Here is a 16862-nt window from a genome sequence, read left to right as displayed (position 1 = left end):
TGTGCAAAGTGTGAAACACCTCAAATGGTGCATGTGAAGAGGCAGCATGTTTGTGGAATGTGGGGATACTTGGACGAGTGCAGGAGAGGCAGCATAGTGTTTGTGAGAGTTGGGGGATAACTGGACTCTTGCATGGAAAGTAGCAGCTGGAGTATGGAGGATGTAAAACACCTTCACTGGTGCGGAAGCGGCAGAATTAGTGGGTGTTGGTGACACCTGCACTGATGCAGGCGAGGCATCCAGTGCACATTTGAGGGCTAGGGAATACCTGGACTGGTTATGGGAAGCTTAACCTTGAGGGTGTAGGATGTGGAACACCTCCACTGGCGCAGGAGAGACAGCACAAGGATTGTGTCGTGTGTGGGATTCATTGATTGGTTCAGAAGCGGCAGCACCTGGAGTGTGAAAGATGGGAGGCATCAATATGATTGTGCAAGATCTGGATCACCGCTACGTGCTATAGAAAATCATCGGTTTCTCTGACTTGGATCGCCTGATGGCCCTTGTTAGATTTGGGGGTCTCTAGTTGGCACAGGTAGGTACTTGTGACAAATAGGGACCCCTGCCTCTAGTCAGGGTAAGGGGTACACTCCTAAAATTACCCCTGCCCACCCTCTTGGTAGTTTGGCACGAGCAGACAGGCTTATCTCAGAGGCATTGTGTGAAGCATTTGTGACCACATACAGTAACCCAGTGACAACACTACAGATGAACACCACACAAGGTTTTATATAAAAAATAAGTATACTTCATATAGATTTACCACAAGACCATAAACGACAAAAATACACAATACTGTTACTTTAAGGTGGTACTTTTAGCTTACTTCAGTTCTTAAGATGCGACAAAGTTCTGGTGCAAAGAAATAAAGACGTGAAGATCTTCCAGCTGCGGCACACTTCCCCTGGGATGCGAGAAGTTCTCGGCTCGATGCATGGACTGCAGCGGCGACACCCTTGTTCAGCGATGTGACGGCAACAGCTTCAGCTACGGCACTCTTCTTCCACGTTTGGGTGAAGCTTCCCCACAATGCGACAACTACAGCGGCGACATCCTTGTTCAGAAATGCAACAGCAGCAGCTCCGATGGCGGTGGGGTTCTCGTAGGATGCAAGGCTCTTTCCTCGATGCGGTGCAATGCGACAGCTCCTGCGGCGACACCCTTGTTTAGAAGTGCGACGGCAGCAACAGCGACGGCGACACGCTTCTTCCTCGTTGCGAGACTCTTCTCAAAGATGCGGTGCAGTGCGACAACTCCAGCTGCGACACCCTTGTTCAGAAGTGCGAAGGCAGCAGCAGCGACAGCGACACGCTTCCTCTTCGTTGTGTCGCGCTTCCAGTTCCTTGCGACACGCAGCCCCTCAGAAGGCCCAAAACAGCAGCAGGCACTTCCAAAAGAACTCTGGGGAGCTGGGGGTTGAAGTCTGTTGTCCCTGAGACTTCAGCAGGAGGCAAGCTCTTTTCCAAGCCCTTGGAGATCCTTCACAAGTTGAAAGCAAAGTACACAAAGTTCCTTTCTCCTCTCTTTGGCAGTAAGGCAACCACTGCAGTCCAATCCCCTAAGCAGCACTTCAGCTTAGGAATAGTCTCTCCTCAGTTTCTTCAGGTTCCTCTCCTCAGCAGAGGTTTCTTCTTGTTTGTCCAAAAGTGATCTAGTTTCTTGGGATCAGGGTCCCAATATTAATATCCCAAAATCCTTTGTCCTCTGAGGGCAGAGGGGTATTTGCCCAGTCCAAACCAGTTCTGGAGCAGTCTGTTTACATGCCTCCTTCTTTCCTTTCACAGTGCAGGGCAGAAACATCAGACGCCGCACAGCAGGTGGAGCCAGTATTGTGGAGGAAAGGCACAGCCCTGGAGCACTCTGTTGACATGATTCCTTCTCTCCTTTCACAGTGCAGGGCAGAGACATCAGACACACCACAGGGGTGGAGCCAGCACTGTGGGGGGCAGGCACAGTCCTATTCAGGTCCCAGGTGCAACTCCTCCCTCCCATCTTGATGCAGATCTCTCTATTCACCACTGGGCGGACTCATCCTGTCTCCTGGAATCCCCCAGCCCTGTCACTCAAACTCCAGACAAGGAATACACAACCTAGCTGAGGCAGGCTTGGAAGGTTAGACAAGAAAATACCTACTTTCTAAAAGTGGTATTTTCAAACACAGAATGTTAAAACCAACTTCACTAAAAGATGTATTTTATCATTCTGAGTTCAGGCATACTAAACTCGAATTTCTACCATGTTCCCTGAGTCAGTTAGGATTATAAAATGTAATAATCTAACTGCCCATTCTGGCCTATGGAGAACAGGTAACCTTGCAATAGTGAAAAACAAAAATGGCTGTAATTCACTATTAGGACATGCCACACACACCAGGTCATGTCCTACCTTATACAGTACACCCCTCCCTTGGGCCTACCATAGGGGCGTTTGATATGAAGAAAGGGGAAGGTTTAGGGACTGGCAAGTGGGTGCACTTACCCAGTCAGCATGACAGTACCAGACTGCACACAGGCTCTGCAATACTACCATGTGTGTCCAAAGTGATTGGTAAGTGCCAGTGCTTCTGGATTACTTTTCTTGATTGCATTTACAGAGCCTTTTTATTTCATTATAGAATTGCTGTACATCCAGCTGTATATTGGGGATAAGTGTATGTTATCATGGTGTGGATTTGTACTGTCTGTTCAAAGGTAATTGATATGCAATGCACCCTAGTGCCAGATTGGACCCACAGGTAGTGCCAGCCTTGTTTTCATTCTCTTGTACTCTTCACTGATATTTGGCACCTGTTCTTTGACTTATATGGTCTTCGAAGCCTTGTGGTAATACATGGTTTTCCTTGTCAGGTGACTGTGACAGTGTTCATAAAGCACGATCTCCAGGAGAGAGGCCGGTGATAGTGCGCCCCCCAGTGAGACCTCCAGATCCTCCTTGCAGAGCTCCAGCTAACCCGAAGCCCGAGCAGAAAGTCAGCTCGCCAGCAGGAGGGCCAGAGGATATCCCATCGTCAGTGTGAGTGGAACTCCTTTTCCTTTGTTTCATGCAAAACCTTTGTGTACATTTACCTTGTCCTTTGACGTTGTAACTTACAATGCACTTTTGTAACAAATGTTTCAGATATTTAGGCGTTATGGGTAGTCTAATCATACTGAATACAATGCTTTTTGTTTTCTAAATAGCCTCCCACGTAAGGTGAACTAAGCTCTACAAGAGCTTGCAGCTCATGTTCATACCTCAATCCATAGCCTTTTAAGAGTTATCAATGTAGGTTTATAATGCCACCACTAGCTTTTTGCAGACCTTTCAATGTAATATGACAAAAACTCCCCATGCTCTTTAAGAATATTCACTGTACGTTGACTACATCGTACCTTCTCCGGCTCTTCAGGAACTGTCAGTGTAAGATCTTTACACCCTCTCGTGTGGCTCATGACTTCCTATTTCAACTTTCTTGAACATCCATCCATCATGCCTTTCTCTCTCCCTCCCTCCCCATTTGTAAGTCAAGCACACTGAAAATGACATGAACGTCTTGTACTAGTTTTTTACATTAAATATGATGATATACCAGCATTTGTCAGTTTTGCTGCATGTATATGTACCTGGTATTGGACTGTTGCCAAACATTTTGTGGTGTCTAGTCTAACTACATTATTGTCTCGTCCGGGGTCTATTCCCATGTTACACCTGGCCAGCATGTACAGTGTTATGGTGCCTACTAATTCCTGGCTTGGATTGTATACAATTGTAAAGATTGATGGATTTCCACAAATGCTCAGTTTCTCAGCTGGAGCTATTGTAAAGTTATTATATTCTTCTAATGTACAGAAATTCACATAAACTTTGGAATACAAAAAAAAGGAACAGCATAACAACACATGGAATACCAAACGGCAAACACAGAAAATATTTGCATGCTGCAAACAGGCTTCTTAACAATTCTCTATGCATACAAATAAGGAATCCTTCTTTATAGATTAAGGTCCTTCTCCTGCCATGGTGGTCCCAAGGTATAGTGAACAGAGCTCATCCATGAGGAAGGTAAATGTGATGTGGGGACGTGTGAGGAAAGTGGTCTATTATAATGGTGTGGTTGTGTGACCCTATTGTGTAGTACACTCACAATACCATCTTGGGTTCAGTCAGGCTAGTTTGTTAAACCCTTAGCTCAATCCTGTGTGGCGATGGCTTTGAACAGACAGGCTTAAACAAAAGAGCAAGTGTAAATCCAGCACCAATTTATTAAAACATATATATCTTCATGGATTGTTAGGCATCAAAAATGAACAAAGTCCACTGGAGGGTTCCGGAGATATCGATTTTTAAGTAAAATGTAAATCACTGCTTTTCACTAAAAAAGTCAGCAAGCATTGGTAACTATTCCCGTTAGCGAAATCTTTGGAAACTATGTAGAACATTCCTGAAGTTGTGTTTGACTACTCCGGTCCGCTATGGATGACCAACTATGGCTGGTAGGAGGTCAAGGGGCCAGTAAGGAGTTACCTTGTCACCATTAAAGTCTCAAGTCTAGTTTCAGGCTTTATGGGTGAACCTCTATACAACTGTGTTTTCCTCAATGGAGTGGTCCTGATGCTAGAGATACAAGATGCTGAAGAGGTTGTAAGATGTTGAGGATGCTGTGTTGCCGATGGGGGGGGGTTTCCTGGGGCTATCCCTCTGTCCACTGTCTAGGTGGGGTGACTTTGAACACAGGGAGCGCTGTCCCTCGAAGTCCTCTTGGGTCCAGCACAGTCCAGTTCTCACTGGACAAGTGGACTCCGGTCAATTGGAAAACAGTGGCTCCCTTTGGTGAATGCTACTGTCTGTTTTGGGTGACCAGACCACACTCAGACAACTCTCCTAGGTCCAGCAGACTGGTGCAACTTTTGAGCGTCAGGACTTGGTCACCCTGGCTGCACATCTGTGGTTAGTGGCCATTAAGTAATTGTGGCTACTGCTTAGCCAGGAAGGGCTTCCTCTGCTTTTGTGGCCCTGATACTGTCAAAGTGACTCTTGAAGTTTGTCTCTTCTATGTGGGGCTCAGAAGTGACTTTTCCAAGAGCCTGGCACCACATGCACATCCTCTCTTTGCTAGCTCAAGGATCTGCAGGTGCAGTCCAGCGGTTGGTGCAGCTTCTCTTGCCAGGTCCAGGGAACAGCAGAACAGTCCTCCTTTGGGCTGCTCCCCAGTCCAGATGTGATCTGAGATCTGGGTGCCATGTTTATGCCCAGAAAGTCACCTCAGGAGTTCCAGTGGTTACTAGCCAATGGGCTACCAGGTCCTTTCCTGTCTGACGACGACTTCCTGCAGTGTGTGCCATCTAGCTATTCCAGAGTGCACTATTCATCCCACTCCCAAGATGGCTGAACCGCTCTCTCGTCTAGGTTGTCCACTCTAGGAGTATGGCTACATGAGGGCTGCAGCCCACGGGTCAAACTGTTTTTGCCAGTGGTCTCCCCTCTCTGTCCCTGATGCCAACCAGTCTACCTGAACAATAGAGCACCCCCTCTAATGTGTGCCCACTGTTTGGCCTTTAAAGGCAGTTTCCCCCTTGAAGCTTGCCTTTTGGGCTCATCCTGTATGGCTTCCTGCCAGGAAGAGGTAACATCTCTTCAAATGTCAGGCCTCTATTGTTAACACTCCTGAGAGTCGTTCACACGTCTTCCCGGGAGTGCAGAAGTCTGTCTTGTAGCCAGTGCCTGCAAATGGCCATTGGAAAAACTTGGGCAACAGACTGGCAACTTTTTTAAGTTGCATTTACTTAGAATTTACATTTATTAGAACTGGGGATCAAGACTATTTTAAAGTGACAATTATTTTGATACTTTATTAGTCCCATTCAGATGTTGGTTCATGTCAGTTCCCGGCATGCGACCCTGTTAGGACATAAACAAATATATGTTATGTAATGTTAAAATAACGGAGGAGTTTCGCCCCACTGGTCAAAGTGAGTCACAGATAATGATAACAAAACAAATAATATGATTGCATTTTTCTGTGACTGACTGAGCTGATCCCGTTGTAGGGTGGGGCAGGGCCGGGATATGGCACGGGCAGGAGTGATGGGCACTGTAAAGAGTGCATGTCAGTTTGGTTGTCTGTCTGAGGCCGGCCAAACTGGCATGCACACTTCTATTTGTCCAACCCAGCTGTGTTGCACAGCCGGGTTGGAGAAACACCACAGACTGCTATGCTCTGTCTGAGTGGCAGAGCAGGTCATGATGACCAAACCTGCTGCTCCTCTCATGCTAGTTATAGCAGGAGAGCAGCGCCTTGATTTAGCCGGAGCCTGTGCTTTTACAGTGACCATAGAGGCATCCGCTGGCGACAGGTACGTTTTTGTATTATTATTATTCCCCAACATTCATGTTTTACTTTGTCACACTCATGGTGGCACACTAAGTGCTGCAGCCCTGGGGAAGACACTTGAACCCATGGTACCGTATTCTAGGGACTAACAAGTAAGTTAACTTAGCCAATTGTGTATAAGCCAATCAAACATATACTTTTATGGGTCATAGCTCTGGCACTGAAATCTGGATATCAGGCCTTAGTGCACTTTCACAGTCGCAAGTAAAAAACATAGGATGGGCTCCAGGAGGGGACCTAATATACAGCTGCCCAGTAGATGCAAGCTGTGCTCGAGAAGAAATGGGTGCCTGGAATTGTAAATCATTTTACACTAATACATGTTACAGTCATCGACTCTAATATCCTGATTTTTAATAGGTGGCGACCCTATGTTATGTTGCACAGAAGATGCGATGATCAATGTCAAAGGGATCACAAATGAAGTTGAAGATGGCTCATTTAGGCTTAAAATAAAATGTGTACCACAAAGGAAGATGTAACTAGCCCACCATTCTACGATGCAGTAACTACGGAACCATTTTCTTTTCCTGATGAAGCTTTCAGTCACCAGCCAGTGCTCGTTACTTTGTGATCCACTCAGTTGCACGTTGAGGAGTGTTGATTGTGTGAAAGTCTTCAGAAGTGAGTGATTAATTTTGCTTCTTGCTTTGCAAGTCTAATTGTTTTCCATTTCTCTCTGCAGAGTTGCTTCCCGGACCAAGTTCTTTGAAAAAGCTTCACGACCGCAGGGAAGGTAAGAGACTAGTTGTTCATGGAGCTACCAATGGTCAGTAATGCAGACAACCAGGCTGGTGTCATCCTGCATAGCACCCTCACATAGTTGCTGTTTCTTCCACTGTGGTTCAAGAAACCCTTAGCGCCAAAAGACAGCAAACATAGCCATGTGAAATATAAATGATCAATAACATACCATCAAAACAGGAGACTGGTATGGGTGATCTTCAAAAGGCTCAGAGCTTAAAACCAGGTGGTTGCTGCCAATTATGTGTCTAACATCTTCATATTGTGGGCCATGTTGCTACCAGTGGTCTGAATTTAAGCAGTTGGCAATACATTGGAAAGGATTCAAGTGGATTTTCATGCTTTGAAAATGCATTGTCTCATGCTAGCAATCGTCTGTGTATAAATAAAGCAATAAAAAAAATATATAAAACTGTATCCCAGCCACATCGTTTTTTCGCTTTTCACCTTGTCCAGTCAGTAGTTTGGGATTAAGATGTAAATACAATTACTGTCTAAGTTCTTTCACCACATGACTAGTTGGGGAGGCCGGGGTTGAGTTTGTGCTCATATGTACTTTTTCAAAGCCTAAATGTTTAACTGTTTCTTCAAAAACCTCTTAAAATAATATATATAATTGCATAGCAGCTTCATCTAGCAGACATTTTTTACTCAGTAGAACCTTACTAGCTGAGGCCTGCAGGTTCTGCCTTACTAGGGCTGTAGCTCCTTTCTGAAGTCTTCACATCACACCACTGAAAAAAACACTTTTAAAGAAATGGATGTAGTTTGGCAGTGGATCATGATTTGAATAGTTGCCTAGTTCGCAGAGCCCATATGCGGAGAGTTCACTTTGGTGCATGTTCCACCAGTGAAGTCCAACGATGCATTCTTTGCGTCTTATTCCTCGCACCAAACCAGTTGGAGACCGAGAGAGACAGGGACAAAGATGCCAAGTGAACTTCTCCATGGCATGGCCTAGATATTAAACTCAACAAGAACCATGTAAGAAGGCTACAGCCTAAACACAATCTCAACTCGATGTGGGAAGAAGACAGTGAATAATTCTGGTCTGCCCCAAGCATTAATCAACGTCTTCTCTATTGCTCCAACGCAGGCTTCCAAGAAAGGATTTAACCTACAAACCCTTTCATCCAAAGTGAACCGATCCTGCAGTTGACCTGGAGTGCAACTAAGTACAACATTGAGGCCTCTGTCATTGAACATGAAGCAGCTTTCACTTTCATTTTCATCTGTGAACCTTCGATGTTGGATATGTTGTCATACCTCTAACGACAGGAGGATAGTGGAGTTAATAGCTGGGACATTAACAACACACTTTTAATGTTAGGAAATAAACAAATAATAAAAGGTACCCAGGAAATAAACAACTAATAAATGGTACACTATTCAATTTTTAATTCTTTGTTTGAAATTATTTCAGAAGACTGAAAATGTCCTCTTTTAATAAGAAGAGGCAGGCCAGTTTCAAACAATGTCTTGCAATTAATATATCATTTGAGCTATAAGTTAGCATTATTTTTTACCTTGGAGAAAAAACAACAACTCTTCAAGCCTTACGACACCAAGAAAATATCTCCCAGAAAATGTACCCCTATGCCTTGGCTTGCCTTTTTTTGAGCCATTTCGGGCATTTTGAATTTGTCCATCTTCAGAAAGGCGTTCAGTGGGTGGTGGTCCAGTAAAGGCCTGAAACTTCCATCCTTCTGATGTAGTTGCATGAATAGCAGCCCTTGCCCGCTCCGAGTCTGGCACCCACTCAGCTGTGCCTTTGGCTGGCAAGAGATTGACAATTTGTAAGACCCATCAATCTGATATGATAGATCTCCTGCTGAAGAGGAAATATCATATCCTGCCCCTTACCAGCTCGTTGTGGGCTTAGGGTGGTCAAATCGAAGCAGTATAGGAGCCGCTGAAGCAGGGAAGGAAGAGTTGAGGATAGCTGTTGCTGCTGGTGTGAGCGGCCATGGCTGCCGCCACGCGCTCTGCTTGAAAGGGCTGGATTTACTGCTACACTGCCTGAGAAGGGAGATGCTGCCTGTTAGCTAGGTCTGGAATAGGCCATAAATGTTTTGTGCTGCTGGTGGAATGTCTGGCAACAACCACAAGTACTATCTCGATTGATCATCAAGCCGGACTTCTCTTTGAACTATCTAGAGCCATTGAAGGGAAAGTCTTTTAGAGCTGTAGTTTGTCCCAAGCACATCTGAAAGCGTGAGCGGTCAGTAGTAAGTTTCACGTCGATGTATCCAGTTCTAGGGACTTTAAATCCAAGACAAATGAGACAAAAATTCTACCTCTAATAAAGTGTGAAAAGTCTGAGAAAATCTCTTCTGCTTTGGATTTGTGGGCATTAGTTTGTCACAAGCATAGTTAGTTAGACTAAATTGCTGCTGTCCATATGGTCAAAGAGATTAGTTGATAGCTACTGTACTTTTAATAATAAATAGAATATCTATTGGTGCCAGTAGGACACAGTTTTGACCTTTTGATAGAGTGAGACAACAGGTGCGCATGAAAACCCTTTCTCTGGATTAGAAAGCTAGTAAACTTTGCTGTGTCTGTAATGGTTGTGATGATTTCACAGCTGTCAATGTTCTTTCTAAGAAGATTACAGTCCTTAAAAGTCATGTCGAGAATGTAATCCTGGATATCACGTCTCTGACTGACCTTTTTGAAAGATGGGTTTAACTTCGATTTGCATTTACAAAGGTAACCAACGAACAAGTTACTTACTTTGATACCACTATTTCTTATGGATACTTAAACAGAGAGTTTTCACCTTTAGAATAATCAGGTGGCAGACTGGATCCAGAGATTTTTTTTAACAATGCTCCAAATGCACCACTAGTTGGCACCATATGGCTACGAGTTAACTTCACACGTCTTTAGAAGTGATGGAGCAGAGAAGCATATAAACGCCACCTCACCGCTGTGATATCAGTTTCTTAATCTTCTCCTTCCACTTCCTTAGACACGGAGCACTTTGAACGAATTGGAAGTCACTCTTTGGACCTTATTATAAAGTACAGGAGTCCATTTCACTGAATGGAAAGGTGGAAGGGCAGCGAGGTGAGGAATCTGTGAGAATCCACCAGAAAGGGTGTACAGAAGTAATTTGTTCTTCTGATGGATACTACTAACTGTAGAAGCCTTATCTTTAGAGTAGATACCATAGACCCACCTCCCAAAGTTTTCCTAGAGCGTCTGAAGAGTGGACTCAGATTAAGAAGTGTTGCAGGGTCAAGTGAGCAAAATGTTCCTCTCGTTGGACCTGGCTGTCAAGGCATTAGTGTTTCGTGAACGTGGGCACCAACACCTATGTTGCAGCCTGGCGATATCCCAAACAAGCACCACTTTGTCAGCGCCATCATGGTGCCCTGGGCACTGGTGGGAGATCCTGCAGGCCTTCTGTGGGTTCCTTGTCAGTCAGTGCATAGCAGATTTTAATGCAGAGGAATATCCTCCTGGACAGAGACCTATTTTGCACCACTTTGTCTTTCTTGATCCCGGTGAACCAGCACCAAGAGCTGACCCGCTTAATGATCTTCTCTTGTACGGTCAATGTAGAAGCTTAAAGGTCTACTAGCGTCAGTCTAATGAAGCCTTTTCTCTTCTTTCGAGGGATGTGATGAAGCAAAAATGTCAGCAAGGTGATTGATTAAAGTAGAAAGGTGAAACCACTTTTGGCAGGAAGACAGTCTGAGATCACAGCACTAATTTATCTGGGAAAACGTTGGTGCTGGGAGGTTGCATAGACAACACCTGTAGTTCACTCACTCTGCATGCAGAAGTGATAGCAATAACAAAGACTATCTTGATTCTCAAAAGCAGTGGCGCGCAACTGTGCATAGACTCAAATAAGCGTGCACATAATGAACATCAGGACAAGATGAAGGTCCTACTGAGGCATGAGTTTTGAAAGGATCATATGTGTTAGGACCTTTAGAAAATGCATCACAAATGCGACTTAAAGAATGACTGTTGGATAGGCAAACATAAAAAGGCCAAAAGTGCTGACAAGCAGTCCTTCAATATGCCACTGCAAGAACAAGCTGTGACGCAATGACAAAGCAATCAGTACATCAGAGAGTTTGGCCTTCAGAGGGTTTAAATAACTTACCCCACACCAGGGCACAAACGTTTCCCAGGGCCTGACATAAATGGACTCCGTGGTGGGGGCTATTGCTGCAAGAATGACATCTACCACTTCAGGCAGCAAGTCAAAAGAATTTAGCTGGCGCTCATTCTCCTCTCATGGTGGTGTAGGTTATGGAGGTCCTTTGTAGAACTCTCCTCAGGTGCTGCAACAGGAGTGCCTCCCTAAGGAGTAACCATACCAGAGGGTAAATTGCTCAGACTCCGAAGCTCTGCATACCTCCCTCTCCTGGCCCACTCCGGGCTATTAAAATGAGTTGGTCTCAGTCCACCCTGACTTGCCTCAGAACTCAAGGCAGAAAAAAAGCAGTGGTGGGAACATGTACAGGAGACACGTGCTCTGTTGCAGATGGAGTGCATCTCTCAATGACCATTATGGATGATGTTTCACTGTGCAGAAGCTTTGCCACTGTGTGTTTTCAATGATGGGAAACCGATCTAGCCAGGGTACACCTTATTTAACGAAGAGGCCCTGTGCCACGTCAGGATGGAGATGCCATGTGGGGTCTGCCAGCTTCCGCCCGCTCAGCTATGTGTCCTTGCGTTCAGAAACCTGCCTGGTGATTGGCTACCAGAAAGACCAACTGGTCCAGCCACCTCCAAAGAAAGAGTCTCCTGGCACAGGATCCAGAACGTATGTAAAAATAAACTTTAACAGAGGGTCCACGGGGAATTGAGAATACAGACCCTCTAGTATCCTATCCCCCAATCCAACTGTACTAATAACAAACATGGATACTAGTGGTCTAATAGCATGAGGCTAGAAAGGAATCTGCAGTGGCATAAACAGTGTTTTGTGTGTGTGTGTGATATACAAAGAATGGAAAAAGAACCCATCAGCCCACCCAATGGCGGAGCATCATCTGGGATTTTGTAGAAAAACTGGTATCTGTTTTAGGTATCTCACTAGTTCTTATCTTGAGATATCCTGGTCTAGATCCACCAGTGATGTGAAACAGCTAAAACGAAGATGCAGTGGTGCTGAAAAATAATGTGCAGTGTTGTAAATGTGAAAAACAAAACGTGAAGCTAAAATTAACTATTATGATGTCAAAGAACAAGTTTATTATGGGGTCATCATAATGTCAAGATTAAAAATAGTGTTAGATAGTATGAATAAATGGTAACTATCTTGTGATGGTTAAGGAGGTCGACATGTTTCAGCCATTCAAGGACGGTAGGTAGACCTGTGGCTTTCTTCAAGACCAATTATGTAACACTACTGCAAAAGTAAGTGAGAAAAAAGTAAATAACAGAGGTACATCCTACCGTGTGTAAAGTTCCAGACTCTGGAAGTGATGTCTCTGTAATAGGATTCTTTTCCCAGAAATCTCTTGGGATCGGACCTCACCTCTCCTGGCGCTCGCTCAGGCAATGAGGCCCCGCTCTGTCCGTCGGTACCTCGGGCTTTGTCCTAAGCTCGGCTTTGTCCTAAGCTCGGCTTATGACAAAGCCGAGGTACCAACGGACAGAGCGGGGCCTCATTGCCTGAGCGAGCGCCTCAGCCTTTCCACCCAGGCATCCAGGACTCTGAACTCTTGTCAAGGTCAATCGATCATATCTGGCAGCAGGTGCCCTCCAGGTATTGTGCATTGCCACTGCTTGCTGACTGGTCTCCAGCCTGTAGCTCTAGCAACCTAGCGCATATTGCTACTTGAAACTATGAGCTAGATGTATACAAACAGTAGTAATACCGATTTCCTAATGTATGAAACTCTTTTGAGTTTCATTAGCGATTCGTGGTGGGTCGCAAATAGACCTACCTACTTCATGCATATTAATGAGGTAGGTCGCAATTTATGACACATTAGGAATTGCAGCCATCACAGGGATGGTATTTTATATCAAAGAAACAATGGTTCCAGTGGAACAATAAAAGTATACTTGATGAAAACACAACAATGTACAATAATAATATGAAGGCTACCGAGGATGTAGGAAGGAAAAACAAATCTCATAGCACCAATTGAGTACCATCATTTGTTATCTTTGCGAGAAAAAATGTTCAAATATTTACATATAACAATTCACATATCATATAACAGTGTGAAGACTTAAGAAAGAGTGTCCCAAGTGTAAAGTGTGAACCGAAGAGTGGTTTAAGCACACATTAAGGTGACAGCAGTGACAGTTATGTACACGGTTTCAACAGGGGTATATTTACAAGGAAGTGGGAAAATGACCATACACACAGTATTCAATAATATATACAATGACTATTTGATTAGATTTGATAAGGCGGTCTGCCTTAGTCCGACTAAGCATACTTTCAGGCATTTTCCTGTCAAGCGCCCTATCCATGCTCATTGCAGCACTTCAGTGCCACGATTCTACTATCCAGTTCCGTGTTGTTGCCACATACGATCAAAACCCTTCGTATCAATCGGCTACTTACAGTGATGTCCCACACCGCCCCTGTCCTGACGAGACCCTCTATCCATTAAAGGGTCGAAACGCCGTCGACGCTCCTTGGGAATGAACCTATTAATCAATGTCTATGAATCAAATAGTCATTGTATATATTATTGAATACTGTGTGTATGGTCATTTTCCCACTTCCTTGTAAATATACCCCTGTTGAAACCGTGTACATAACTGTCACTGCTGTCACCTTAATGTGTGCTCAAACCACTCTTCGGTTCACACTTTACACTTGGGACACTCTTTCTTAAGTCTTCACACTGTTATATGATATGTGAATTGTTATATGTAAATATTTGAACATTTTTTCTCGCAAAGATAACAAATGATGGTACTCAATTGGTGCTATGAGTTTTGTTTTTCCTTCCTACATCCTCGGTAGCCTTCATATTATTATTGTACATTGTTGTGTTTTCATCAAGTATACTTTTATTGTTCCACTGGAACCATTGTTTCTTTGATATAAAATACGCACCCTGGTTCCTCAGTGGGTAGGGTTCCCTTGTTTTTCCTGATCACAGGGATGGTGGCCTACTGAGGTCATCAGAAGAGCACCATGTATGTGATTGCTTTTTAATAAAGCAATCTTTTTTTTTCCTTAAAAAAACGGGATGCGTTTAAAACAGAAAAAATGAACCTTTGCAGTTACATTTTTTAAGAGTAGTGGAAGGGGTACTAAAAGTACCCCTTCCCCTTTGCGAATGGGTTACCATCAGTTTAAAACTGGTGGTGAAGTATTACTGGTTTGCAGCCAGAATTTGGTTGCAAAACATTAATACATATCATTCTGATTTGGTATTTGGAAGGGAGGCCCCTTCCAAATACTGAATTAGTATTTCGTAGCAAACACAAATTGCAAATACAAGTTACTGAATCGCAATTTGCCTTTTGTACATTGTACAAAGCTTTTTTGTGGTCACTTGCAATTGCGAACGCAAAAAAGCTTTGTGCAACTGGCCCTAAATTCCTGCTGTCTAGCAAGCACTCTGAGGCCATCGCTAGGTGGTAACAGCACTTTACAAACAATTTCAGTAAAAATAGTAAAATAAATGATTATTACTTCTAGCCCTCAACAATGAACTGAACAAAAAAATAAAAAAATAAATGCTTATAAAATGTAGTCCCATCCTTTTAACGTGTTTAATTCCATAGTCCCTATTGCAGATGTTTCATGCTTATTTCCAAATGTAAGGTTCAATTTGGGTGGAATTTAAGAGGTTTCTGAAAATGTTGTAACTTTTATATTCTGATTACTTTCAAAACTAAATGATGGTAAAGTAATATTCTGATTACTTTCAGTAGTAAATGAAGGTAAAGTAATATTCATATTACGCTCACTAGTAAATCGTTCTAGAGTAATATTCTGATTACTTTCGAAAGTAAATTATGGTAAGGTAATATTCTGAGTACTTTCAAAAGTAAATGATGGTAATATTCTGATTACTTTCAGTAGTAAATGGTGGTAAAGTAATAGTTCGAGGCATGTGGGCTGCTGAATTCATATCTATTGCATTAGATCGCCGCCTAGTGTTAGGTCCGGATGATTGCACATTGTTGTCCTGGAGAAGTCTTCGAAGTATCACGGGATAGGTGGCTCCTCCCCTGGACTACAGTGCGCATGGGCATCCTCTCCATCCTCAGATTGTTTTTTTCCGCCATTGGGTTCGGATGTTAACATCTTAGCTCAAGTTAGGAAACTTTTTCTCAAAGCCAAAAGGCTTTCGCGACCGTCGGTATCGTTTCGATCGGTATCGATAACATTTATCTACAGGACATCGACTATCGGACGGCTTCATTCACCTCTCGCATCGAGTTTCATCGACGATGGAGAGTCGAGGCCTTTTCAAAAGGTGTCCGCTTTGTAATGCAAAATATGCACACAACGACGTCCACCCTGTGTGCAACAAATGCTTGTCACCGGACCACAATGAAGACCAATGTATGGCCTGTGCCCGGTTCAGATCAAAGAAGACTCTTTGGACCCGACGCGCGGCTCGATTACAATCGAATAGGCCTGCGCCAGAACCAGATAATATCTTCGGGACCGGAGACGAAGAAGTCGTCGAGCTACCGGACCGAGATGAATCATCGAAGCAGGGATCTGTGCATGGATCCGACTACGAAGCCGATGAAGAGGAGTATCAAGATGAATGAATGAATGAATTCCGATTTGTAGAGCGCACATAGCTGCCCTGAGGCGTCCAAGCGCTAAGCATACCGTCTGAGGTTTGGGTTAGAGGAGGCAGGTTCAGCTCCATCATTAAGTAGTGAATAGGAGCGTTTTCAGGTGTTTACGAAAGGAGAGAATATTGGAATTAGATCTGAGATGCTGGGGCAGAGCGTTCCACCTCTTAGCTACATTGTAGGAGAAGGAGCGGCCTCCTGACCTTGATTTCTTTATTGGCGGCACAATGGCTAGATTTGCAGAGGTGGAGCGCAACTGTCTTGTGGGGAGGTAGGGTGTAATGAGAGGGATATTGATTGCCGGTCCTGTAGACCAGAAGGTCTGGTGGGCAATACAGAGTGCTTTGAAGTTTACTCTTTCCTTTATAGGGAGCCAGTGCAGTGTCCTCAGTCCGGGTTTTGCTGATGATCTGCGGGGGAGTTGTAAGAGTGTTCTAGCTGCGCAATTCTGTATTAGTTGCAGTTTGCGCAGGGTGAAGTCAGGGGCTCCGAGATACAACGCATTTCCGTAGTCCAGTCGCGACTGAATTAGGCCCAGAACCACAGTCTTTCTTGCTTCAAAGGGGAGAAGAGGCAGGATCTTCCTGATAACTCTCAGGATGCCGAAGCAAGTGGCAGAAAGTTTTGTTGCCTGTTGATCGAACGACAGGGATCTGTCAAGCCAGACACCCAAACTCTTGATGGCGTCTTTGGGAATAGGGGCAGGGCCCAAGCTGGGAGGCCAGAGAGTGTCTATGGTAGATGGTACGGTATGACCCAGGAGCATGAGCTCAGTCTTGTCTCCGTTAAGTTTGAGACAAGACTTGGTCATCCAGCTCTTGACCATCTCCATGCAGCCAGCGAGATCTACATTGGCTGAGGGTCCGCCTGCCTGTGCTAAGGAGACCACCAGCTGGGTATCGTCCGCATAGGTAACGATCTTAATACCAAATGGGCGGACGACCTCAGCCAGTGGCCTCATGTAGACGTTAAATAACGTCGGGCT

At 44.3% G+C, this 16862-nt stretch overlaps 1 protein-coding gene across 3 annotated transcripts in view; it reads left to right on the top strand.

Moving 5' to 3' along the window:
- The window catches only part of OPHN1 (oligophrenin 1), a 683898-nt gene that overhangs the window by 628357 nt on the left and 38679 nt on the right, over positions 1-16862 (top strand). For all 3 annotated transcript variants that reach the window (XM_078640140.1, XM_078640141.1, XM_078640142.1), the window contains 2 exons: positions 2847-3012; positions 7056-7106. In XM_078640140.1, the coding sequence (XP_078496266.1) occupies positions 2847-3012; positions 7056-7106 (217 nt within the window). The remainder of the gene's footprint in view (positions 1-2846; positions 3013-7055; positions 7107-16862) is intronic.

This window comes from Lissotriton helveticus, chromosome 4_2 (genome assembly GCF_964261635.1).
Source record: "Lissotriton helveticus chromosome 4_2, aLisHel1.1, whole genome shotgun sequence".
NCBI lineage: Eukaryota > Metazoa > Chordata > Amphibia > Caudata > Salamandridae > Lissotriton > Lissotriton helveticus.
Note: the sequence above shows the minus strand (reverse complement) of the source record. Positions and strands in the feature narration are given on the sequence as shown.